General features: G+C 41.9%; 1 protein-coding gene across 2 annotated transcripts in view; it reads right to left on the bottom strand.

Annotated features, from left to right (window-relative positions):
* Positions 1-25,995, bottom strand: part of LOC119492610 (ADP-ribosylation factor-like protein 15) — a 135,892-nt gene that overhangs the window by 64,133 nt on the left and 45,764 nt on the right. For both annotated transcript variants that reach the window (XM_037777175.1, XM_037777174.1), the window contains exons 2-3: positions 16,051-16,195; positions 14,570-14,629 (exon numbers count right to left, since the gene is read on the bottom strand). In XM_037777175.1, the coding sequence (XP_037633103.1) occupies positions 14,570-14,629; positions 16,051-16,195 (205 nt within the window). The remainder of the gene's footprint in view (positions 1-14,569; positions 14,630-16,050; positions 16,196-25,995) is intronic.

The following is a 25,995-nucleotide window of genomic DNA, read 5'->3' as shown; positions in this document are numbered from 1 at the left end:
TAAGCTCTGCAGTGTGAAGTACAAACTACTTATTTTGCTGCCAAATTTCTCAGCAACTCCTCCAAAGTCCTTAAAGTAAATACACATACTCGCTGGATTATTTGAGTCTTGGCTCATTTTCAAGGCCACACTGACATTGAGTTCACAGTGACCAACATATGGTTCCTTTTCTATGTGCTAATTTGGAGCAAGAACATCCGCTCACACAATGGTTTAGCTCACTTAGCAACTTTATTTGTTAGTGTAAGTAATTTGAAGACATGCTCCCAAAATGAGTCAGTCGTGTCCCTTTTGCTTCCACCTCCCTCTGCTTCCACTGCCGGCCCCTCCTTTCGCTTACTGACAGTGTAGGCACCGCTTTTGGAGAGGAAAAAACGATTTCAGAGATATTTTGATCCTTATGACAAATTCATGTGCACTTTCTTCAATGTGAAGGCACTTGCTCAGGATCTGGCCAAATCCCACCTGCTTCGTAGGATTGCTAGACGCTAACCCCAACCTCATAACCGTTTCTCACCATGTGATTAGTAGAGCTTAGTGGGGTCAGTTCACTGCCTAGGACATTTCCTGACCGGTTAATTTCAGGGCAAAAGTCCATTTACAATCTAAAGCAGCCATGCCCCTGTCAAAAAAAATACTCTCACAGTGAATACCAGTTTTTCAATCCCAAAAGGAATCAGTTATGTACTGGAGCTGCAACACAAACTATGTCTTAAAGGGATAATTTGTTTTTTTTGAAGTGGTACTTATCCATAGTCAGTGTATTACCTACAGTAGATGACGGTCAGAACGCCCCCCAGTTGGAAAAGCAGACAGGAGTTACCGCAAGGAAGCAAAGCAATGTACTACTGTGGATGGGGCCAACAGCAAAACAAATTTTAGACACCTAAAAGAAAGGTCCACCTAAAAGTTTAAGTTACGCTATATTTAGAATATTTTCACTGTTTTACCTTGCTGTGAGAAAGCCTTTTCCGACAGGGAACTGAAGCCTTCCATGTTTTATCCATCTATGCTCTCGACAAATCAACCAGACTCCATTGAAAAAAAAATGTAATTTTACCTCACATAACCCAGGGGGTTGCTGGTCTACCGCTGCCTCAATCGGTTAGTTTGTTTGCGCTATCGTGTGACTTTGGTGAATCCGAACTAACCAAAGTGAAACAATAGCACAAAAACTGACTGATCGAGGCAGCGGTAGACCAGCAACTCCTGTGCTCTGCGAAGTTAAATTACTGGGGTTTTTTTTTCAATGGAGTCTGGTTGATTTGGCTTCAGTTCCCCGTCGGAACCATAGACTGTATAACTGTTTCACGGCAAGGTAAACAAGCGAAAATATTCTAAATATAGCGTACGCTTAAACTGATATTATTTTTTTAGGTGGGCCTTTCTTTTAGGTGACTAAAATACGTTTTGCTGTCGACCCCATCCACAGCAGTACATTGCTTTGCTTCCATGCGGTAACTCTTATCTGCTTCTCCAAACTGGGGGCGTGCCGACCGTCATCTACTGTAGGTAGGTAATACACTGACTACAGATAAGTACCTCAACACCAACACCCGAACTATCCCTTTAATGTCCTGTCTGTAAACAACTACAGTACTCTGGATCTAGAAATAGAAATAATCACATCTCCAACCTTTCTTACTTTATACCTAGCAGTGAGAAAAGGTAGTTTCTGCTTTCACGGTGACGTAGATGCTGACAAACTCAGTCAACACCACGAACCACGATATGCTAGTCACATCCTCCATGTTACTCATGCTCCTTAGGACATCTTGCTCTACAAATTTCAAGCCAACAAAAGAGGTGAGTTTTTTGTTTTTTTTACTCAAAAGATAGTAAGGAGGAGTCAATACAGGGGAAGTATCGCAGTTTATTCTTAACACCACAGTATTGGCTATTGTACTTTCAGATTTAAATCTTCTAAAATATAAAAAAAGTATTTTGTCAACTGCTTGTACACTTCGATTACACTTCATTAGCTCAGTTGAATGCTTTCCTTTCCACAACATGTTTTCCATTAAACAGTTCAAACTGTTTGTTCTACACGCTCACCAAGCTTGTCATCACCGCATACACGCAACTACAAAGGGTCCTATCACGTTGCATACGCAAGTACATGCATTTGCTTTTTACAAGGTTGTACTTTCTCTGGTTGAAATGATCCTCCTCCGTCTGGTGAGGTTACTTCTTTTGCAATCTTGTGAACTGTTGTCTTGTTATTGTTGCTCATAGTAAGGTAACTGCCAAGAAGTGACGAACTGTGAGGCTGGCAAATGTTTAAGCATCACGAAGAGCTCTCGGTGACATTTACCTCCCTCCCTTCTTTCTTTCTTTTCCTCCCCCACTCTTTTCTACTCACACCTCTCACTGGAGTGGAAAGCTATCAGACAAAGTGGCACTTGAGAGATTGACTGGGAAGTTTCTCTCATCTTTGCCTGGAAATGGTGGAATGTCCGTCACGTCTCATTGGATCTCGCTGGCGACTTCTGCCACCTATTGGCCCGACAGAAGGACTTCCAAACATGACGTCATGACTCTGTGGAGTGATGCTGGCAGCTCTACTACATATCATTAATCAAATAAGTGCACCATGAGTAAGACCTCATTTCTTTGCTCGTTTGTCTCCCTTCCTTTCTACTTTTCTGCCCTTTAACACCTTTGTTTATAACCTCTATATGTAGCGTGCGATTGATAATAAAAAACACGTTCTACACTTTCACATTTCACTCAGACGTAATTAGCCAAAGGTCAACAGTGCAGCACGAGAGGTAAAATTAGCATGAAAGTCATGTCTCTTACTGACCCAGTCACGTACTGACTCACCAGATGGAAGCCTTATTGCCTCATTCATTCACTACATGGGTTTGACTGCATGAATGAAATAATGAATGGCTCTAGCAAAATCAATTACCTAACTAAATCATTTACTAAGGTTGGGAAAGAACAAATAATCAGAGACATATGAATGAACTCCTTGTAATGAACTCTTTAAAAGGTATCATACAGTGCAGTCCAATCTTCTGGCATGTTTGGTTGGATGCACATGAAGGAAGAATCCACAACCGGATACCTCACGATTAAATATTTTTCTGTGTTCCTGCTTCTAACTTAAGTTATGACTTCCATTTCCCAGAATAGCCATCATCATCCTATTCCCTTGCCTGGACTTGATATATTTATCTGTTGGTTTAATGTGTAGGTGCAGACAGCAACAAGGCAAGCTATCATGTTACAACAATTTCCAGTCAGGACAAAAATATCATAAAACATATTTTACAAGACAGATAGTTCTGGTCCTTGATTATGATTGGCTGAGTCGCGTTCAAACCCGTTGGAAAATACTCTACCAACACAGCTGTGACCGCATTACTGTAGTATCACCTCACCAATTAGTCCCCTATTGTTTAAAGATGTCAGATATTGTTGTGAGCTTTGATCTAGTGGTTGGGCTAAGCCTAGATAAGTGGTTGGAAGAGATGGACAGGATAGAGGAGGAAGATAAAAAAGAAATAAGACACGCTGGAATTAATTAAAAACAGAGAAATCGAAGAGCTGGAAGAGTCAAGAAACGAAGGCAGGACTGTTAAACAGACTATGTGGTTCGTTCAGTGTTTTCTGACCAAATCATCCGCGTGGACGAGAATGGTCAGGACTACGCTACACTGTCTTCCAATACAAGCACAAAAAAACACAAAGATGCCAGGGAAGAAAAAAGACAGTCTACAGGGATTTATGTTTGAGCAGCCAGAAAGAAATACCCATCGTTGCTGCCGCCCAATCCTCCGGCCTTTTATCTCCATCCAAAGCGGACAAACCACACCAACGATCTATGGTTAGTTAAACATGTAACTTAAGCTAGAATAAATGTTTCTATTTGTAGCCTATTAATTTCACCTTTCTTTTGTTATGTTGTCTGTCGACATCTTGGTTTTTTGCAACCAGAAGTGACACAAGAGGGTGGAGTTAAGTTTAACCGAATGCTGAATAAGACATTTTCAGGCGACCAACATGTTATAATTAACTTTCATGAACTGAAAACACACTGTGAAAGGGTTAAAGTTTTAAGACGAAAACACGGACAACTCCCAGACCGGACAACGCCGTGGTAGCGACCTGCCAATCACAAGGTAGCCCCGCCCTAAAGCATCCCCTGCTTTATGGTCTATGTGACTCTAAATGGGACCATAATTTACTAAATGAACATCATGCTGTATTGAAGAAGACTTGAAACTAGCGATTGAGACCATAAACTCATGTTTACAATGTTTACTGAGGTAATAAATCAAGTGAGAAGTAGGCTCATTTTCTCATAGACTTCTATACAATCAGACTTCTTTTTGCAACCAGAGGAGTCGCCCCCTGCTGGCTGTTAGAGAGAATGCAAGTTTAAAGGCACTTCCGCGTTGGCTTCACTTTTCAGACCCGGAGGTTGACCACTGGATATAACCAAGCTACACTGTGACAGAAATGATATCGCTGACAAGTGACAACAGCTATGGGAAAGCGGGAATAATAGTTGCAGATGGTAGATATATATGTGGATGTGGTTATAATGTAACTGCAACATGATGAACATTTTTATTTTCCATTCTCCTACATTAGGTATTTGTTAGGTATACTAGAGAGCCAATGGGAGTTGATTTCCTTGGCTCCATGTTGGTTCCACAATCTACACCAACCACTGCTTGCGAAGCACCACTGTAGAAAAACGTTCTGATGCTGGCCCAGAGACAAGAGAAACCATGTCAATGATGAGGCTTAATGTGAATCGTCCCTGCAATCTTACTGGCACCCAAACTACAGCGAGAGAAGATGCTGTAGCAATGTCTTTGCTTCTGGCACCACACAATTAAAACTCACCTATACCAGCAAAGAAGAGTGAATGAACACCACTTCAACAATAGTACAATTAATGGCAATACCCAGATAAAAGTTAACAATCACCCCAATCATTAAGCATGCTTTCCACTGTGTCTTTGTGTTGCTTGGCAACCGTTGCATGTCACTGAAGAACTGAATTGGTTGGCGGAAGAATGATTATTTGTTATCAATAAATTATTATTTTTTATTGCTGTGTGTTTATTTTAGGAAACCTTGCCAGGTATATGTAGTAACCGTTTTATAAACACAATAAGCCACTTGAGGGGCTGTGATTTACAGTGATTTTATAACAGTTAAGGGGCGTTGTTAGGCACGACGCAGATCGGAGTGACTAAAACCCCCTTAGCTGTTGTAAAATCACTGTAAATCACAGCCCCTCAAGTGGCTTATTGCTTATTGTGGCTGCCTTACATAATAGTCTACTGAGGCTACCCTTGGCCAAAGAATTTGGTATCTTTTGCTTTTCTATGATGGATTTAATCCCTGTTTGAGTTCAGCTATGTCCTCTTTAGGTTTGAGAGAATAAGCCTAAAACTTAATATTTACCACCAATGTTTGGGCAAGATTGTTCATTGGTTATCCTATTAAACTTCAGCACATAGATAGCAACAGTACACTAGCGGCCTCAAAAAAAAGGGCGCAGGAAAAATGTGTTTTAGTATGACTTTAATATCACACCGCGGAAAAAACAAGTATATGATGTCAGTGTGTGACGTCAGAGAGTAACCCTCTCTGGGATCAAATGCACAGAAATCTGATCTGAGGAAAACACCTCACCCATCCCTCCCATCCCTCCCATCCCTCCCTCTCTCACTCATCACCAAGACAGACTTTTTCAACCCTCTGTAGCAAATGAAGACATGCTGACACAGGGAGTGTAATTACTTATTCAATGTACTGCATACAATACATATGCATGTTTAACATGTACTGTATGCATGGTTTGAGGTCTGGGAAACATGAATCTTAATGATTGTAGATGTGCTATGCTTCGTAGACATTTGATGATTCATTGTGTATGCACAGCCAACTGCTACAGGCCACTGTAACGTGAAACGCTTCCCAGGGCCGCCACTCATTACTGATGCAGCTAACTTTCCCCGTCCATATAACATTTCTTAGGATTCTTTTTCTGTCGTGTTGTCAGACAGTTTGTATAGATTTGTGTTTTTCAATTAATGTGAAATAAAACCTTTAGCTGTAGTTTTTAGGGCTAAAGCAATTAGCCGATTAATAGACTGAAATTGAATCAGCAACTACTTTGACAATTGATTAATAGTTCAAGTCATTTTTCAATCAAAATTTACAAATATTACTAAAGTCCAGCTTTTAACTTGTGAGGATTTGCTGCTTTTCTTTGTTTTATGTTAAAGCAATATAAAATAGATAACAGAGAGGGAATTATAACCAGTTTAACTTACTTACACTTGCTCAAAGTGTTTATTGTTTTGTTTTTTACCATGGTATCAAATTAGTATCGAGAATCGTGGAACTGCACTGGTATTGGTATATGGAGTACTACATTTCTTGTATCATGACATCCCTACTGTACTTTATTTACCACACAGTATGATTAGAAACCTGCAGTATCATGTTTCATCTCACAAAGACTAAAGAACGACACCGTCTATGCAAAAATGCATTATGATATGGAGGCCAGCGGAACAGAAGCTAGCCCAGAAGTGGGACATTGGCTGTTTATATGCAAATCTATGTATTTGTTGTGTATTTGATTATATCTATTTAGCCAAAGTCTGATTTTGCTGAGGGATACCGTTAAGGTTCAGGGACAAAAAGTGGAGCTCAAAACACAGTAAAATTTTACGATTCTCTGGAAGTCATGATGCTATTAATGCAGGGAGAGGAGAGGATGGGAAAAGCAGACGTCTACCAGTTACACAAACACAAGTGGCAATGATGTTTCAGTGATCAGGTTACTTTTGTCTTTACCAAAGTGTTACGATGAATGAACAAACAAAACTTTGAGGCAACTGCCAGTAAAACATAAGCAAGCAATTACAGCGCAAAAATGAAAAGCAGACAGCCTTCAGATTGTCTTCCGATTGTGTTAAATGACTGGAGTTTCTGAACTCATCTGCAAATTCAAACAGCTTGAGATGGTACATAGTTGAAACCTACAACCCTATATTTCCATTTGGTCTAAATTAGGCTACTGTTGAGGCTTGTTCTGTTTGTTGTTGAGTATCGATGCAGGTATGGTTTCACATTCACAGTCAGCTGGAGCAACACTTTCTCATGCATTGCTTTTCATGCTTTTTGCCAGCTTTTACCTTGAACCAAACATCTACATGTTGCCAATCAGGTCTTTTTTTTCACTCTTGAAAGTTGAAACACTGAAAGCAACCCTCTTTGAAGTCTCCCTAACGAAAAACAGACTGTTTTTTTTCTCTGAACAAAACAGCTACAATACGGTGATGGGAGGGAGCGCCGGGACTCGTGAGGGAGGCCTCACTAGTAATAAAGTGTGCTTACTTCATTGAGGAATGAGCCGGGGCTGGAGCTGGAGCTGCAGCGAGGTGGGAAACACTTCAGCTGTTGATACACCCATCAACCTGCAGCCTCAGCAGTGTGTCTGTTTTTAAGTAAACAGTTGCTGTGTAAGGCCTAGTCCAAAACACACACCAATCCCTCTCGGTTGTGCACATAATTGACAAATCTGGTTTAAAGAAATGTGGCAACTCTTAATATTTGAGATCAGTAAGTTGTGTTACTATATGTAAATAATTTGGCCACTCTAGAGCCACTTTCATCATGTGCCACTGGCACTGACACAGCCGTTTGTGGTTTTAGAAAAGTAATGTGACTGGCTGAAAGTAGGGCTGTCAAAGTTAACGTGACAATAAAGCGTTAACGCAAATTTGTTTTAACGCCACTAATTTCTTTAACGCATTAATGCAACTTACGATTTAGCAAGAGTAAAGTTACTGGTATCATATGAAACTAAAAACCTAAGGAATCCATTGATACCATCCATGTCATACTAGATTGATGCGGAGGAGGCTAAATAACGCTCCAAAGCATATTTATGTCCTCTGTCATTGCATACTTCACCTAGCATTTTGAAAATTGCATTGTTAAAATAGAATATTTACTCTTCTTAAACGTATTTGAAAATTTGACTTCAAACGTTGGTTTGGCTACTGCATCTTCAAGATGGTAATGAGAGGTCCCTTATAGTATCTATGATGCACCATTCACCCACTATCAACAACAAACCGGTAATATTCTTGAATGAGACCTCAAATGGAGATCAGTTACACGTTTATCCTCAGAACTCTTAAATCAGGACGGTCTGTGACTGCCGACATCTGCTTTAAACCCAAATGACAATCTACAAATGATTTCACTTCTGGTCAATGCAAAGGAAAAGCTTCCCTGTTGGGCAAAGTAACACACACTGTGGTCCTATTTGATAGTAATAAGAACCACATTGCTGCGATGACCACAATGTAGTGGTTTCGCTCTGAGACGTGCTCGCATACTTCCTCTGCCTGTTGGTGGTCATAGACAACTGGGAAACGTTCTGTGATGTTCTCGCATCTTGCTCATCTTCCTCCATATTCTCTGTGTGTGTACGTGATGGACTAGTGATGGATGATAAGACGAGCTCTACAAATCTACCAAGAACTGCAGAGTTTAAAGTAAAAGGTGTTACCGGTGTTATACGGTGTTCGGGCACATAAAAGGAATACATTTTGGGAATGCTCTACCGACAGAAATAAAAAAAACAAGCTGAAAACGTTTAATGAAACCTGTGGTCACTGATTACTGATTGGGAACATACAAAAACGATTGTAATGTATGATGTTGTATTTTTATTTTTTCTTAAAAAGCCTAACCAGGGACAAGGTCGGCAAATTAGCTACATGTAGAGGTCCTATATACATCGATTGCACTTTAATTAAGTGTAACAATGCCTATATTTATTTTCCCTGTCAAATAAATTAAAATAAAATACACCGATTACATTACTTGACCACCGTCGTTTTGCTTTTTTTTATAGAAATAAAACCCATTTAGTTCATTTTCACTTATCAGCGCCGTGTTATCAATACATAGTCGGACAACGGACGCTACAAACTGAGTTTGAAAGAGTAGCAGGAGTCAGATTTCACACACATGGACGAGAGAGAGTTGAATGACAAGACGATGGCGGAGGGTTTGGCGGTAAAGCAAAAAGCAAAGACAATATTTCGAAATTAAACCCAATGTTAATAGGGAACCATAACGTTAATGAGGCAATCGCCGTGAGGAGGACAAAGCGGCGCCAGCTGGACCGGAGAGGCCAGTCACACAGCCGTCAGCCATCCAATGTTAAAGATCAAAGTAGGTGCTCTACAGATATTGAGCATCATCTTTTCTAGTATAATGTCCGGTGTAATCTGTAACACCGGTGTTGTCACGAGTTTATTAACCGGTGGGAAAATGTCCTCACCGTGACATCCTCTCATACGTACACACAAGCTCATCTACAAATAAAAGCACATAAACCTTTAAATTGCCTTATTGAAGAAAATCTTTTCCAATAACTCTGATTCCCAAAATACTGGACTATTATTGGAAAGTCTGGTGACAAATAGTGTTTTAACAAGAACATTACAAGTACAAATATCACTCTTCAAATCGAAAGCCTCAACAGCAACGAGTGGTGATTATCGGGACCACTTCTTCATCAGCTGTCATCGCGTGGCATGAATGCACACTGTGAAATGGCCCGTCTAGACTTGACGTCATGTCACCGTCCAGACTATACACACTCCTACACACACTGACACGCTTAATAGATTCCTCCCTGAGTCCCCGGAGGTGCCCTTCCCACCTAATCCCCATACCTGGCACCAGCAGGGTAGAAAACGCCTGCCAGACTAAAGATCGCCAGATGCAAAATTCTCAATGTCGACCAACTGAAAAGACTTTATTACGCTTTATTCACATGAGTACAAAGAGCTCTTGATTTACAATGATGCTGCCTGCTGATTAAATGAATAGCGTATCCGTCTCTTCATGCTGGCGTTCGTACAATGAAAATGCAGTTTTGTAAGTAATACAAGGTGCCGTACAGGTGATACTGCCTCGCTGTGCCTGTCTCATGTTAGGATAAGTAGCTGGTAGAGCACAAGATGATTTTCCACCTACTTATATTCCTCTACAACCCTCTACCATATTTCTAAACCAAGGTTGACATATTCTAAGTGCATCAGTGATTGTTTTTTCAGAGCATCTGAACAGCCGGCTCTGACAGAGGACAGACTGCGTAGTGAGAGACCACACAGTTTGTCCTTTAACGTGCGCAAGTCTGATTTTTATAGTAATCGTCTGCTGTTCAGCTGTGGACAACGATTTATTTAGATTAGACTTATTTCTTCAGTTTGGGTTTAATTATTTTCTTCTTTCATCCTGCCACATTGTTATCATAGCAATAAATGTTTTAAATAAAAAGCACACGATAGAAAGCAAAGTTTCTTAAATGAAAAATATAGCTGTATTAAGAAGGTTTTTCTGAATCCATTACTCCAATTAAGGGTTTCTTGTTCACATTATATCTAAGAAATCACGGCACTGACGAAAGCTGACATTAACTAGGTTATTTACAAGCATGTAGACACACTGAGTGATAAGACAGACAAGTCCTCCCCGATAATGACTTGGAGGCAGTGTGCTTTATCACGGCCAGACAATGTGTTCGAATCAATAAGCGAGGAGAGCTCGACAGAAGATTGACTGAAAGAGATAAGCACAAATAATAGCACGATCCTGAAGCAATGGTAAAGAGAAGAGGGGATGGGAAAAACAAAATCAGAAGCAAGAGGTGAAGATGAGAATGAGAACAAGACAGCAGGGACCTCAATGACAAATGCATGAGACCAACGTATAGCCAGGTCTGAATCATTACAGGCGCCATACATCAGGGTTGCCTGCACATAAGCTGCTTTGTGCCTCTGGTTTAAAAGGACAGCTTGCGCTTATGACAATCTGGCCCAGTGCACTCGAGGCAGGGAGAGTTAAATATGCATTACCAGGCTTAGCAACTATACAAGTCACAGTCAACTACACTTACATGTGTCCAAAGCCTGCAACATTTTAATAACAGCTAAGACAAGTCCGAGTGCCGGGTCAGGGTCACTCTCTGCTCTTTGGTGTTGACCTGAACACGTTTGCCCTCTTACGGTTCAACTTAAACCACTTTTGTCTCCCAGATGAAATGGGATGAGCAATAATGAGGCTTGCCCCGCCAAGCACACAGCGAGGATAGAATAACTGCTAGGGCTGTCAAAGTTAATGCGATAATTGCACGTTAACGCAAATTCATTTTAACGCCACTAATTTCTTTAACGCTTTAACGCAACTTGTGATTTTTAGGTTGTAGCGAAGCTAGAGGGAAGATACAGGCATCATATCATATCAAACTAGAAAACCTTAATTGATTTCCAACAATGAATGTATACATACATTTGCATAAAGCAGCATATTTGCCCACTTTCATATTGATAAGAGTATTCAATACTTGACAAATCTCCCTTTAAGGTACATTTTGAACAGATAAAAAATGTGCGATTAAATATTTTAATCGATTGACAGCCCTAATAAGTACACATAAAAAGTGCAAAGGGCTTTTGTGAGGAAGGATTTCATGTGTTTTTAACTGCTCTACCAAAAGGAGAAAATACTGGCAAATAGTTCATTTATAAGCGTTGTGTGCCTTAAATGGTCTTTTTCCGACCTCCGGCACTTAAGGTCACCTGCATGAGCAAGCCTCGCTTTACATTTCTTACTGTAAAGGGAGAATACCTCATTGACATTCAATGGGCTTTCCGGTGGGAGAGGAAGGAAATACAACAAGCGCTTCTTCCCTCGCTTTAGTCAAGGCTGAGTGAAGAGAACAAGCCACAAAGGTATTGTGTAAAACAAGTCAGTAATACTGACGTCTGTGCGTCACATCTTGTATCATTTTTCTGCATCACTGATGCAGTGCAAAATAACATCGAACCAAACCAGGCATGTTTGCTTGTTCTAAAGCCATAGGGGAAGGGCAGGAAGAAAGAATACTGACAGAAATGGGAAGAGTTGAGTAAGTAACGGCGTGGAAAGGAAATGCTTTAATCAGAAACGGATCTAAAAGGCTCATTGTGAAAACTGACTGTCGGAACATTATGCAAGAGCACCAACTCTCCCGACTCCACATTTACGTCATGTACATTTGGAACAAGAAGAGCACGCCTTCATTCAGCCAAACATTACACCTCGGGCAGAAACCCGATTCCGATACTGTGCTCCAAATAAAAAGTAGTCAGCAGAGGCGTCAAAACATCATGTGCTTGTTTTTATTTACAAGAAAAGAGTCCAAGCAGGGGGGGCAAAGAGAAAAAGAGAAAAAGAGAACAGATTTCGTCATCCTTTGCTGTGGTGGCAGCGTATACTAACTTATCTAAATCAGACGTGTCATCCGTGGGACCAGTGTTTTTCCAACCACAATAATGTCCCACCAGACTGGCTTTGAACCAATCCAGAAAAACCTCTTTTGAAAACCCCCTAATGCGCTCTGTCCAAATTTGGTAGCACCCTCGTTGGTGGTCCCCCGGTGCCTCTTTGTGTGTGTGTGTGTGTGTGTGTGTGAGTGTGTGAGTGTCTGTGCGTGTATGTTTTTCATCTTTTCAGGAGGCTAGCCTTCAAAACATGCGCTGCACCTGTCATGTGTCTATAGTGCGCCGAAAACAACATAAATTATTTTAACTCCCAACAACACAATACGTTTTCTTGTGTCACTAAGTTGCTTCTAGGAGAAGGGACGGCACTGATTTATCCCTCTTTCACGACTCCCTTTAAGGACTGGAAGCCTCCCGTTGCATTTGTTCTGTTTACGTATCTCCACCTCAAGATCCCTCATCTGTGCTTATTAAACGGCTTCCTCGAATGCTGTACATTTCCAGGAATAACAGAGTGCAGATTGTACGGCCACTGCAAAAAAACACTTAACGGGTCTGACGTCTGTGACAGAAAGGTGTGATGCTACCGGGGGGTGAAAAACAAACATGGTTGTGCATCCTTAATGTATACAGAGTTATTGGTGTAAACAGTTCATGTTGAGAGATTAGATGATATCAGAACAGGTTGAAATGAAAAAAAAACATGTTTTTAAGATGGAAAATCTGCACATATACACATCAGCATTGTGTAAATTAGATTTGTTATTTGGAGCAAAGCAGTTGGTTTACTAATAGAGGATCAAAACACCCCCACTCATACTGAGAAAAACAAGACGGTGTGACGGTTTGGTAGTAACAAAACATACATGGCGTTTGCTACTTCACCTTAAGAGGTACTGAAAGTTTAATGTGTGCAGAAATAAAATAATAAAACTGTTGAAATAAGGGATCTATTAGCAGAAATGGAATATAATATTCATAACTATGTTTCTTCATTAGTGTATAATGATCTGAAACTAAGAATCGTTGTGCTTTCCTTAGCTTAGAATGAGCCCTTCATATCTATATATGGAGCGAGTCCTCTTCATGGAGTCCACTGTGTTGCTCTGCCATATTTGTGAAATTGAGGTAACTGAGGTAAGCCGCCGTGTGACTTCCGTCGTTCCTAAAGTAGTGTCATTATGGTAAAGATGGCCTCTGAGCGAGACGAACGGCGTTACCACGGTTTTGCACTCGCTGGCTCACATTACCTTAGGTACCGTACCGAAAAGGAGGAGTGAGCGGAGGGGTACACAGTCGGTTGCAATCTGCAACCGCACCACTAGATGCCGCCAGATCCTACACACTGTAGGCGAGGCAAGTTCATTTATATAGCACATTTCAGCAACAAGGCTATTCAAAGCGCTTTACATAAACATCAAAAGCATCGAGACAAAGTGCAAAAAAAACACATTATAAAAGGACATTTAAATACAATTAAACCTTTCATATGGATTTGATTACATTACGTAAAATAAAATAAATGTCTTTTATATATACTAATATGTTAAGTTGCGAAGAAACAGCAACTCTGTATTCTCTACTTGTAACTGCTTTCAAATAATTATTCCATTGTAGATTTAAAAAGGTGGTTGTTGTTATGTTGTAGTGTGTTTTTTAGTGCAGTTTAGGCATGGGACGATATGAACATTTCATGTCAAAGGCAAAATAATTGCGATTCACAATATTATCCAATATTAGTTGCTTAAAACTCTTAAAATTGCATATTTTGTTAAGAAAGAAACATTTAATCAAATCAAAAACAAATAATCACAAATCATAAGGCCCACCTGCATAAATAAATGATAAATAAAAAATAAAAACATAGCAACATTGTGTGATTATGTTCTTTCTTTCCTTTATTTTTTACAATCAGGCTCTATTTTTCACTTCTCTTCCATGATAGCGAGTTAGACGGCTTTTTCAAGTCACCCGTGAGAATATTCACGATTATCCTGATAACGGAAATTCACCATGATTAACTCATTGTGAGTGTTTTTTATCGTGATCTGCGATAAAATCCTATTTCATCTCATCGCAAGTGCAGTTTTAGTTAGTTTGTTAGTGTGGGGCTGCTAACGTCTAGGTTGGACCACAAGAAAAAGTCGTCACTAGGTCATCATATTTTACCGAACACAGACTCACACTGCGGGTTTCATTGTGAAAGCTTCACAAGCTAAGTCTGGGCATGTGTTTCTTACCTCCAAGTTCTTTTACATTCAAGATGGCATTTGGAAATGGCACTGCTTTGATGCTGAAACCTGAGGGGGGAAAAATAAAAATCAGTCATTGTGATGACATAAAGAAATGGTGTTTGTATTTGTGTGGACGGCACATGTTAGGAGCGATGAGGATCATATTTTAGGAATGTTGGCTTGATTGCTTTTGAATAGCGAGAAAATAGCTAAAAGAAATCTGACTTTATCATTTAGCTCCCCCCCAGGATATCTGGTGTACCTTTTCCAAACCACCAGCTGGTGAACACACAGAGGACTGACAACATATTTGTGTTGTAAAAACGAAACACTTTGTGTGGTCCGGGTTAGCAAAACAGAAAAACAAGAGAAGCTAAACAGAAAAGTGTTTTGTTCTACGTTGGAGTTAGAGGAGGATTGAGCTAATGTCTAAAGTGCTACCATGTATTACATGGTCGGTTTCTGCGGCTGCGAGCGGTGGGAAATAGTAAAGGAACCCACTGATTTAATGCAGCTCAAATTATGCTAAATTGTCTTGGTGGGAATTCATTTCCTGGAAACGTTCACAAACAGGAGGAGAGATGGGACAGACAACCGATTATGATTCTCTAAACATCTGAATTAACTGCTAAATGTGGTTTTTAAGCACATTACGACAGCGCAAAACCATGAAGTAAGAAGTGGGGGGAACCGCAGGAGACTTTTCCCCTCATTGTTCATCATGATCTTCCCTCTGTAGATGTTGGCAGACGCAGACAGTGCTGACAGTTAAATCTCATTTCAGAGAAGAGGGCTAAAATAATTCTCTGCTAAGGTGAGTAATCAACAGATTTGATCTATTAGGGCCGACTCAGCGGCAGACAGGTGTCGGCTCCCTTGAACCAACCCCCCTGCCACGGAGGCACGCTAACGGTTACAGGTAGCACATGTGGGAATTACTTTATATTTAGCTCCTACTGGCCAAAGTGCACAATGACTAAATCTAAAATGGGACTTCTGCAACAGCTCAAAGCTGACTGCTGACAAAGCCAGGGGAGGAAAAAGGAATGTCAGTGTCCTTGAGGGATTGCATTGTGTATATGGAAAGCAGAGCGACGACTACCAAGAGGATGATGTACTAACCCTAAAGCCTCCTCTTCTGGACATACTTAACACCAGCCTCCCACTTGACTAGAAGAAAGGGGCTGAGTATTGGCTGGTGAGATACAGCAGAGCGTTTCTGGCATGAGCGCTGGGACTTTGGAAAAGACATACTGAAGACATGCTTCCCCCTATTGGAGAGCTGTAATACCTGGATAGTATTATCTCTCTGTGATTCGAATCCGCAGGACAGCATGTTCTTGAAACCTGAAAGCACTTCAGAAGCTTGGAAAGCTTTCAAGAACACATGTGAAGGAAAGGAAGATGGGTGTGGAGAGAGTGCATGCTTCTATTTGAGTACGCACATTTTGAACTCTAAAAAACGACCAATCCATATGTCCACATACCTGTCGTGGGACCGATGCCGTCGCTGCTCTCACTGCAGAGGCGCGAGAGCAGGCTGGTCTTTCCAGCACTTGTCAGGCCGATGCACACCACATCATACTCTGGTCTTGGCGGCGGGGGTCCTTTACAGCACAGTGCCCGGAAACACTACAAAACAACACAAACAAAAACAATGAATTAATTGGAAAACAGCCCGAATGCGCCAGGTGCAGATGGGATAGAGATTACGATCCTGGAACCACAACAAGTTCTACCCTAAAAGTATTCTTGGAACAAACTCTTGTGTCTCTCCAGCGTTGCAAAAAGACTCATGTGCATTACAGCTGTCTTCACATGATGGAGCAGGAGACCACGCTGCAGTGTCAGGTCTGCTCTGTGAAACACTTCCAGATTGTCAGTTGACGGAAGAGGAGTAAACCATATTTCACGAGGAAGCATTAAAAAAAGGACGGAGCAATGACAAAGAATAAAACCACAACATGTTTCACTTTTATGATTGAATGTATTCATGTCATATAGAGTAAAAGTCTGCATGAAAGAATACGTGAAAGGGTATAGGAGCGTGCATGTAAGCAACATGTTTTTGTCTGCAGTGTGTGGACGCCGTCTAACTGGGCCCTTGTGGCGACCAGAGGCAGACCTGTCACTCCATGAATCACGGCCTGGGACTGAGGGCCTGCTGTGAGACATTAAGGGGCAAATGCAGTGTGAACCGTGAATGAGATCTTTAAACTTGTGCGGAGAGATCAGTATCCAAAACTAAAAAGAGATCTCTTTTATTAGCAAGACGGGAACCAGTCTGGACAAGGCAGGGCAGACACACACACACAACACACACACTCTCTCCCATCTACTATATCACGTTTCAGGTGGAAGAACATCAACACGAGATCGCTCACTGCTCTTGTCAGGGGACGACCCTGTTCAACACACTGCTACTCTGTTCAATCAAAGACTCTGACAGGAAGGAAAACACACGCACGCAAGTGTACACGAACCGCTGCACATCTGTGCGCACATTCTCCAGGTGTGCTCGGGCATGCCATTAAAGCTCCTACCTCGGTGGGGAGAAGCAGATATAAACAAATGAGAGGATAAACAAATATTCAAGTATCTTTGGCAAATGTTCAAGACTGAGGTTCAGTACGAGACGTCAAGAATTCCTCTTCAACATTTGGTTTTAACTGCTGCTTGCTCAGATTAACCCTTTAAAAACCAACCTGTTTAAATTAGTGTTGTTACAATACCCAAATTCTGACTTTGATACGATACCCTGCCTAAATATCTCGATACCGATACTGAAACGACACCACGGCAACAATCTAAAACATCTGGAGAAGTAATGGGAATAATAGACGACAGAACATGGAACTTAAAATCATTTTTTTATCAATCAAAAATGTTAAATTGTAAAAATGTATTCATTAAAAAAAGGAAATGGTTTGCAGTAATCTGATGTCCCCTATACTTAAGTTTATGTGATTTCTTTGATAGTTCATTTTATATTTGCATTTATGTTTGATAATGCAGACATGTTTACATTTCATCTCTATTCTTATTTCTTTTTTTCTTATAACTTCTCAATGTTTATATATATTTTTATTCTAAAATGGAACAACTGTAATTTGCCGGTGGCGCCAGAGTATTGCCCCGTAAAGGCTGCGGGAGATTGTTGTTTGCATGATCCTGTTTAAATCGATGTAAAATAAAAACTGTAATAGCTAGAACATTCATTCTTTTTGCAGTGGAAAGCTAAGGTTTTTGCAAAATCATGTTGTAGGCTCATGATAACATCATTACGTTACAATACGTGCACTCAATCTGCTCATTAAAAAGAGCATATCTCCAAAACAAAAAAAATGTGCATAGTTCAAATAACTTATGGAGTGTGAAGAAATATTTTGTTCATGTTCCTACATTGAGAAATCTTTCGGATCAATATGTTTTGTGTGCTTATTTAGTAATATTTTAAGACAAAACATGTCAGATTTTGATTTTTTTTTTTTTAATTAATGACACAATTTCAATACTTTTAGCAATTATTATGGTTTATTGACTTATACAACCTTTTAGCGTAGGTTGTACAGATTTTAGAGATATGAAGCATTTGAAGATACTCCAAGAAATGACATCACAGTAAGCTGAAATACCAATGTAGGCACTGGGGGACCATTTCTATTGCAGAGTTCACAGGGTTAATGACACAAAATGAAGAAGTCTTTTCCTCTTTTACTGACAGTGATTGCTACAAGATACAACCATTGCTTCTTTCAAATTGGAGGGGAACAAGCGAGCAGCAAAACAGCGCTGCAGCCTCAGTTCTTCCGGATGCCCCCAGACATCAGTGACCACCAGGGTCAGTTTTCAGAGCCGTGCCAAAACAGAGCTGCCGTTTGATGGAGATGTGGGGAATCTGCTTCAACAGAACCAGACGTCGGCTGAGCAACCCGACCCCCCCCGACTCCTAGGTGAACCCGCCAGTCTGCTCAAACAGGAAACATTCTCCTCTTCCAGAAAAACGGTAAGATTAGAAACACACGCGCGTCAGGTGGGGGAACACGTGTAAAAACTTGGTCGGATGAGGTCATTCTATTCTGTTCCTTGCTCTCGTCTCCCCTCGCCGCCTCTACCCCCCCCCCCCCCCCCCCCCCCGCCACCTACCTTCCCTGAGGCTACATGTAAAGATTTCTGCATCTGCCCTTCAGCTGTCAATCCCCTGAGCTGACAGTTGATCTCTCAGAGGAAGCAACGGGTTGAGATGGAACAACTGGAGTAGCTATGAAGATGTCATGAGTTAGAGGATTGTTATTTATTTCCCCCCTCATAGAATTAGCATTAGACCAAGTGTACACGTCAAAGAAGACCACAAAGAAGGTTACTACTTCCATTCAATTGTCAAGCAAATTTTAGGCACATTTTTGAAATTTCCCAAAAAAAGAAGCCGCATTTCCATCAACTGGTTTGGAACAACTTAACTCTGCTACAGCGTAGATGGGTCAGAAGTTGGCGCTGTAGGCTACATGAGGCTGTAATCCACCAGTAGAAGAAGTAAAGGTTGCAAACAACACAAGTCGCCTTGGCCATCTGACCCTGATCTAACCCTGATCTAACCCTGATCTAACCCTGATCTAACCCTGATCTAACCCTGATCTAACCCATGTATGTGAGAAAAATGTAGAGAGGTCTTCAGGAATTTGTTTCAATTGGGCAAGTTTTAATTGCTTTTTCATGTCAGCTAGTATTGGCCATGTTTCCTGTTGTCCGGAGACCAAGACAAGCATTTGCGCGCTATGGGAATACCCGAAGACGCCAACAGCGGAAACAGCTGATCAGACATGCAAGTTAAATGTTCGCTGCCTGAGAATTTATTCAGCAAATGCGTTTCCATATCACATTCAGCGCATCAATTCTTTTTCGACAAAGGCATAAACCACCTCAAGCGAACGTAGAAATTAGGGCTGTCAAAGTTAGCGCAATAATAACACGTTAATGCAAAGTCGTTTTAACGCCATTCATTTCTTTAACGCATTAACGCAATCGATTTTTCGGAGGTTGAAGCGGGCTCAGTTTTAAAGCTAGTGTGAAGATATGAATCTAGAAAACCTAAGGAATCCATTGGTACCAACCATGTCATACTAGCTTGTAGAGAAGGAGTCTAAATAACGCTCCAAACTTGCAATAAATTTTGGCGAGGACAAACTGGCATGGCCATTTTCAAAGGGGTCCCTTGACCTCTGACCTCAAGATATGTGAATGAAAATGGGTTCTACGGGTACCCACGAGTCTCCCCTTTACAGACATGCCCACTTTATGATAATCACATGCAGTTTGGGGCAAGTCATAGTCAAGTCAGCACACTGACACACTGACAGCTGTTGTTGCCTGTTGGGCTGCAGTTTGCCATGTTATGATATGAGCATATTTTGTATGCTAAATGCAGTACCTGTGAGGGTTTCTGGACAATATTTGTCGTTGTTTTGTGTTATTAATTGACTTTCTAATTATAAATATATACATATGTTTGCAAAAAGCAGCATATTTGCCCACTCCTATTATCATAAGAGTATTAAATACTTGACAAATCTCCCTTTAAGGTACATTTTGAACACTAATAAAAACATTTTCTGCCATTTCCATACAGCTTTTCTAATGCGATACTTCAAAGTGCGCATAAAAATATGTGAATGGAAATCTGGCTATGTGGGAGCAGACTAACAGGTCAACTCCCACCACCACCACCTCTCCCTACACGTACAGTGCAGATTTCAAAGCAGCTACCAAAGGAGCATCCGGGGGCCTGACTGACCCCGGGGTCCCTGTGTACACAGTGGCCCCTGTGAGACAGAGAGGGATGGGAGCTCCCACCTCTGGCCCTCCGTGACAGCACAAGATTGACGAGGAGAGCATGGTCAAAAGGCTCACAGGAGAAAAATAAATATGTCCAAAGGCCTTTGCTTACCTCGAGCCATGCCCCTCCTCCTGTCAACCACACGCTCGATGATCTGAGAGTCAGTGTGTGCTGTGTCACCGAGACTCAGAGCTCAAATGAGACCGTCCTGCGATGACTACCTCCATAAATCTCTGAGGCATCCAGACAGAACAGCTGAGATTAAAACTGGAAATTGAATTCAACATACACAGTCAACAGTTTCCCTAAATGTTGTTTGAGTGATTTACAGTACATTCAGACAAAGCGGGAAGTGATAAAAATATCCTCACATGTACAGTCACATAGAAAAGCATGTGCCTGTGGAGGCTTATCAGCTTTACTTCCTTGTTTATTAAGGCTACTATTTAACTGCTAGTACAAGGCTATCGGCTCATTAAAAAGAGGGCAATCTTTAAGAAACTAAAACCTTACAGCCCCTAGCCAAAACACTCTCCATAAAAAGTCCTAGACTTTATTGATCGGCTGCCTCTTATACGATTGGACATGTTTTAATTGTGCTTCACTGAAAGACCTGCCGAGACATTACCTCACTGTTGTTGTGAAAGCTGATTAGCTAGGCTTTATGTAAATGAGAAACACTGCCGTATATAAATATCGCTGAAGACATAGCCGGGCCTTTTTTTTTTTTTCCAGATGAACGTCTCCTTCCAAGATGCATGACCGAAAGAAGGAAAAAACAGCCCCCCCAACCCCAAGGCCTCCAGTTTGAAAAAGACGTCCAGACATTTAATGGGTGACATAACTGGGCCTCCTGGCAGCCGACCAGAGCTCAAGCACACAAGAACAGAAGCTGAAGGCTCTACTGCTGGTCTACCAGTACTTGTGTAAGGAGGATAGGTCAGGGCAGCTCCTTAACGCTACAGACGCTGAACTTAAACCTGCAGTAGGCAGAATATTTTTGGCATCATTTGGCAAAAAATTCCATAATAACCTTGCAGCATATTGTAATTATTGTAATTCAAGTGTGTTCTGAGAGAAAACTAGACTTCTGCACCTCCTCATTGCTCTGTTTTCAGGCTTTAAAAAATCTAGCCTGTGACGGGAGACTTTAGCCAATCACAGGCATTTACTTCACAACAAGTCGTTGCCAGGTACTTATCGTCAATCTCAGCCAATTATCCATTTCTTCAACGCAAACTGACGACTCAGATACCACGTGATACCAACGTTGTTTTACTATTGGCTCAGAAGCCTTGTTAGAAGTGGGAACCAAACGTCGGATATCTTCCATAGAGATAAACAAAACATTCATTTTGGACCCGCCAACATTTGTTTAATTATTAATTCACAATCATATTTTTTCAGGAAAAAACATACTTTTATTCAGCACATTTCTAAAGGCTCTGCAAACGTATTATTTTTAAAAGAATATTTGTCTACATAAAAATATTATTAATAAGCCCTTTAATAGCATTTATCCTCATGTAAATGATGGGGGAGCTCATATTCAGAAGAACATCCCTGGTATGAAAGGAAAATAATTTCTGCAGTTCCCTTTTCCTCCAATCTTTCCCTTCAAACAATGCTCAAAGTCATACCACATGCAGCCTAACCAACACCACCATGGAGCCTGCTGACCTCAAGTGACCGTCTGTTGATTTGCATACTGTTAACACATGACATGTCCGTGGATGTTTGAACAGCACATAAACGGAAAAAAAGATGAAGGCCGCTACAAACTGAGGGGTTCAGTTGGAGTTGAAATATTCAGAGGAAAAAACTGTTTTGTCAATGAGTCAGAAGCCGTCCTGTTGCAAATTCACCTGACGTAGTTGGACAGAACAGGAGCCAGGCTCTTTTTAGAAAACCACTTTGTATTTTTAGAGGTAATAAATGTGGGTTAGAGGGAAGCCGCCACCACCGCAGCAGACTAGTTCGTGTTTCACTCTCGTACTCTCTGGCTACTGTCGAGACACCACAGGATAGGAAAATGGGCAGTGGCATGACAGCATGTTCCAAATTGAGGTACCCCAACAAGCTTCCAGTTTCTATGGTGTGGTTTTCTCCCCGCTTCAGTTGTGAAATAGCTACTAAACATTGGGGTCGTCAAAGGATACATGCAGCCTACAAATATTCCTGCTGAGTATTTAGATTTGAACTGTCTAATCTGCAAGTATGATATGCTGCATGTAGGTGCACTTTGATTTTCTGCTTAAGGCTGGCCCACACTAAAAGGTTTTACAAATCTTAACAGTTGTTGAAAATGTGAGCGAGCCCACACATCACAACATGTTATGTTCAATTTAACAGTTTCGTTCCTGTAGTGTGTGGTGAGCAACGATTTGGCCAAAACAGCACAGCACACACACACACACACTAATGGTACACGTCCACAGCCTCCGTCCTTTCCACGCTTCCCTTCGAGAGACGGGGCATCACATTGGTTGCATAAAGTTGAGGTCTAGGCTACTTTGTGCATATTACGTGTGTCCGACGCGACTCGCCGTCCCTGGAAACTCCCGAGAAACTTTTGAACTAAGCCTTGTCGATCCAAAATAAAGACAGATTCCGCAACTGCATGGCTTATTTCTCGCATAAAATGTTTTCAGAAACACATTTCGGTGATTTAAGAGGAGAAAGTTTCCAAATGAGCCGCCGTGTTGGTTCCGGTTTGAAAGCTGGGAGCAGCAGCCCACGAGGGAAAGCGTTCGTCCAATCAGGTGCAGAGTGCCTTGTGTCTAGTGGCAGCCCATCAACCCTCCAAAACTGGGAAGTGAAGCAATAAAAAACGCCCCTGTGGACATGTACCATAACAAGAGTCCCGACTCTCAAAAATGCAAATCTCTTGTATTCAAACGTGACTTTAGAGTAAACAAACATGGCGGACGACGGGAAGGAAGAATTAGCGATGTTAGTTTTGCACTACTTTGGACTGAAAATTCACGAAGAAAAAAAAAATAAATATGGATTAAGTCATGGAGACATGTTAAATAAACACTTGTGTTGTTGCCACAAATCATTTCTGTCAACCAATTCTGAGCTCCATCTTACTACTACTTTATGCTTCGTGCATCCCTAATTTTATAGACCAAACAACTAATCGATTAATCGGCAAAATAATCGACAGATTAATCTACAATGAAAATAATCGTTAGTTGCAGCCCTAAATTACAGTGCTGTGGTTTATAGGTAGTAAGTGTCACCTGAACTGGGCTTACATCGTTCCCACATTTTGCACTTTGGCAAAAAAAAGTGGGTGTTTATGTGGAAACTTTTGGCTAAAGGAAATCTGTTGCCAAGATGTAGATGTGCAGGCTACCCACAGCCTGCCTAATTCTTAAGTACACTTTGTTTAGCAGAAGCCTCAGACACACAAACATGTGCACTTACAATAAAAACCAACGCAGAGGGTCGTGTCCTTGCTCAACACGCCTGTGGCGCGGCACACTTCCTCTTGCAAGGTAGGTTACACTTCAACTGATATGCCTGAACCGTTTGCGCTCGGCCCAGCGATGGTGTTAATGAGCGTAATAATGCCCGTTAAAAACTGCAGTATCACATTTACCTCCTGGCATTTCCAATAGCCGGGGCACACCAAAAGGCAAAACCATGACTTCCTCCTTCAGCTGCCAATTAACACAAGCTGGGCATCTTGATTTCCCAGCAACAGTGGAGCTCGCAAAGGAAATAAGAGAGGAGGAGGAGAAAAGGGAAAGGACATCCGAGACACTTGCCTCTGGGAGTCATAGACAGACAGACAGACACGGGACACGGACGGGCAAGCAGGCCGTTTTTATTTTTCCAGACCAAGTGTCGGGACAACACTTGTGTGCATGGCTCACTCCTGACCTTTGAAAATGACAGTCCTTTATATGGGCGTCCCGACGGAGGAGCGGCGCTAACAGATATGTGTGTAATACACACCGGCCACAGTCATAACACAGGCCTGCAAACCCAGGGGTGAGCGGAGGGTGGGAGCCGAGAAGGGCATGCAGGAAGGCAGTCCGTCAGGGCTGGAAGGAAGGGTAGAGGGGAGTGGGGGGTGGAGGGGAGGGTGTACGGGCAAAAGGGGGGATGGAAGGGGCACATTCATTCATCCTCATTCATCTTCTCCCCCCTTCAGTTGTTGTTGTTATTTGCCGCTTTGAAGCTGGATGGGGGGTGCACGGTGGGACACAGTGTGGCTCAGTACAGTGAGGGACGGGGGTGTGTGGGGCGCACTGCATGCCATTCTCGTTAAGGGGTGAGAGAGACATGCTAGACACACAAGGCTGCTCGCTGGACTCTTCCCATGCTTAGTTGTTACCGCGCCAACCACAGACGGCTTCGGGCCCGGGTCCCCGCCACACCTCATCTAGCCGCCCATCAGTCTTTATTCTGCTTCATAACAACACAACACATATTTCAGACCGAGATGTGCGGTTGCTCGAGTCCTCCTGATGTTTTGATAACACCTCCTCTATCAGCCTTCTTCTAACCGCCGCCGTCACCTCGCCTCTCGTGGCAGCACATCTTCCTCCCCCGAGGCGCGATGATACCGGAGGCACGATGCTTGTCACTACAGGCATGATTGACTGGTTTTCTTAAAACCTTAATTGCAAGATAAAGCAAACAAAATGCGGATTTGGCAGCGAGCGCCGACCGTGATACGCTTAGAACTGTGGCCGCGGGTGATGAAATACAAGATTTACTGCACTTCAAAAATGATGGCCAACTAAGGACACTAAACAGGTGCCATTCATTACCCCCGCATCAGAAATAGATCCCTGTACAAACACAGACACCTACACACACACACACACATATATACACTGAAAGTGTACACTGGAACATTTGGGGGATACGCGTCACTCCCATTCCACGCCTCGACAACGCACATCCAGTTGTGTGGAATGTTTTCGATGCAGTTGAATATGTCTACCGTTGACTTCAACGTCTTAAAACGCGATATCACACAGACCTACTGGACTGAAATGACAGACGTACAGCAATAATAAGATGACCCTGTCTACACCAGCTCAACATCCCGTCTGGTGAAGCAGACCGTGTCTTACTTAAGTCGACAAAACAACCCACAACCCATTATGCCTGCGTGTCTGTGTGTGTACGGGGAGGCCCTGTTTTAAAGCTGATTTGCTTGTCACTGTTTTGCAGGCATATCATCCCCTTATTCTGAAGCAACATCCTCCCTCTCTCTCTCTCTTTCTCTCTCTCTCTCTCCCTCTCTCTCCGATCACCCCCACTACCCAATTCATTCATCCCACTTCTGTCTGTCTGGCCCTCGTTTCAGAGCTCGAACACTATTGCCCTGACGCTAAGGTGTCTGGACAAGGAGACAAGCTGGAACACACACACACACGCACACACAGGAAGCCATAGAGTGAAGTTAGAGCGCCCCCCAGCTTTCTGCCAAAACACACTGCATCCAATGCATTGCAAAAGGAGAAGCAATGCATTGCGGTGATTGAGTTACTGTAACTGAATTCATGATCTTCTAAAATAAAAAAAAAACTTAAAATATTTTCAACAAAAGAAACAAAATGAACAAAATACAATA

The sequence above is a fragment of the Sebastes umbrosus genome, chromosome 8 (assembly GCF_015220745.1).
Source record: "Sebastes umbrosus isolate fSebUmb1 chromosome 8, fSebUmb1.pri, whole genome shotgun sequence".
In the NCBI taxonomy this organism is placed as follows: Eukaryota; Metazoa; Chordata; class Actinopteri; order Perciformes; family Sebastidae; genus Sebastes; species Sebastes umbrosus.
Note: the sequence above shows the minus strand (reverse complement) of the source record. Positions and strands in the feature narration are given on the sequence as shown.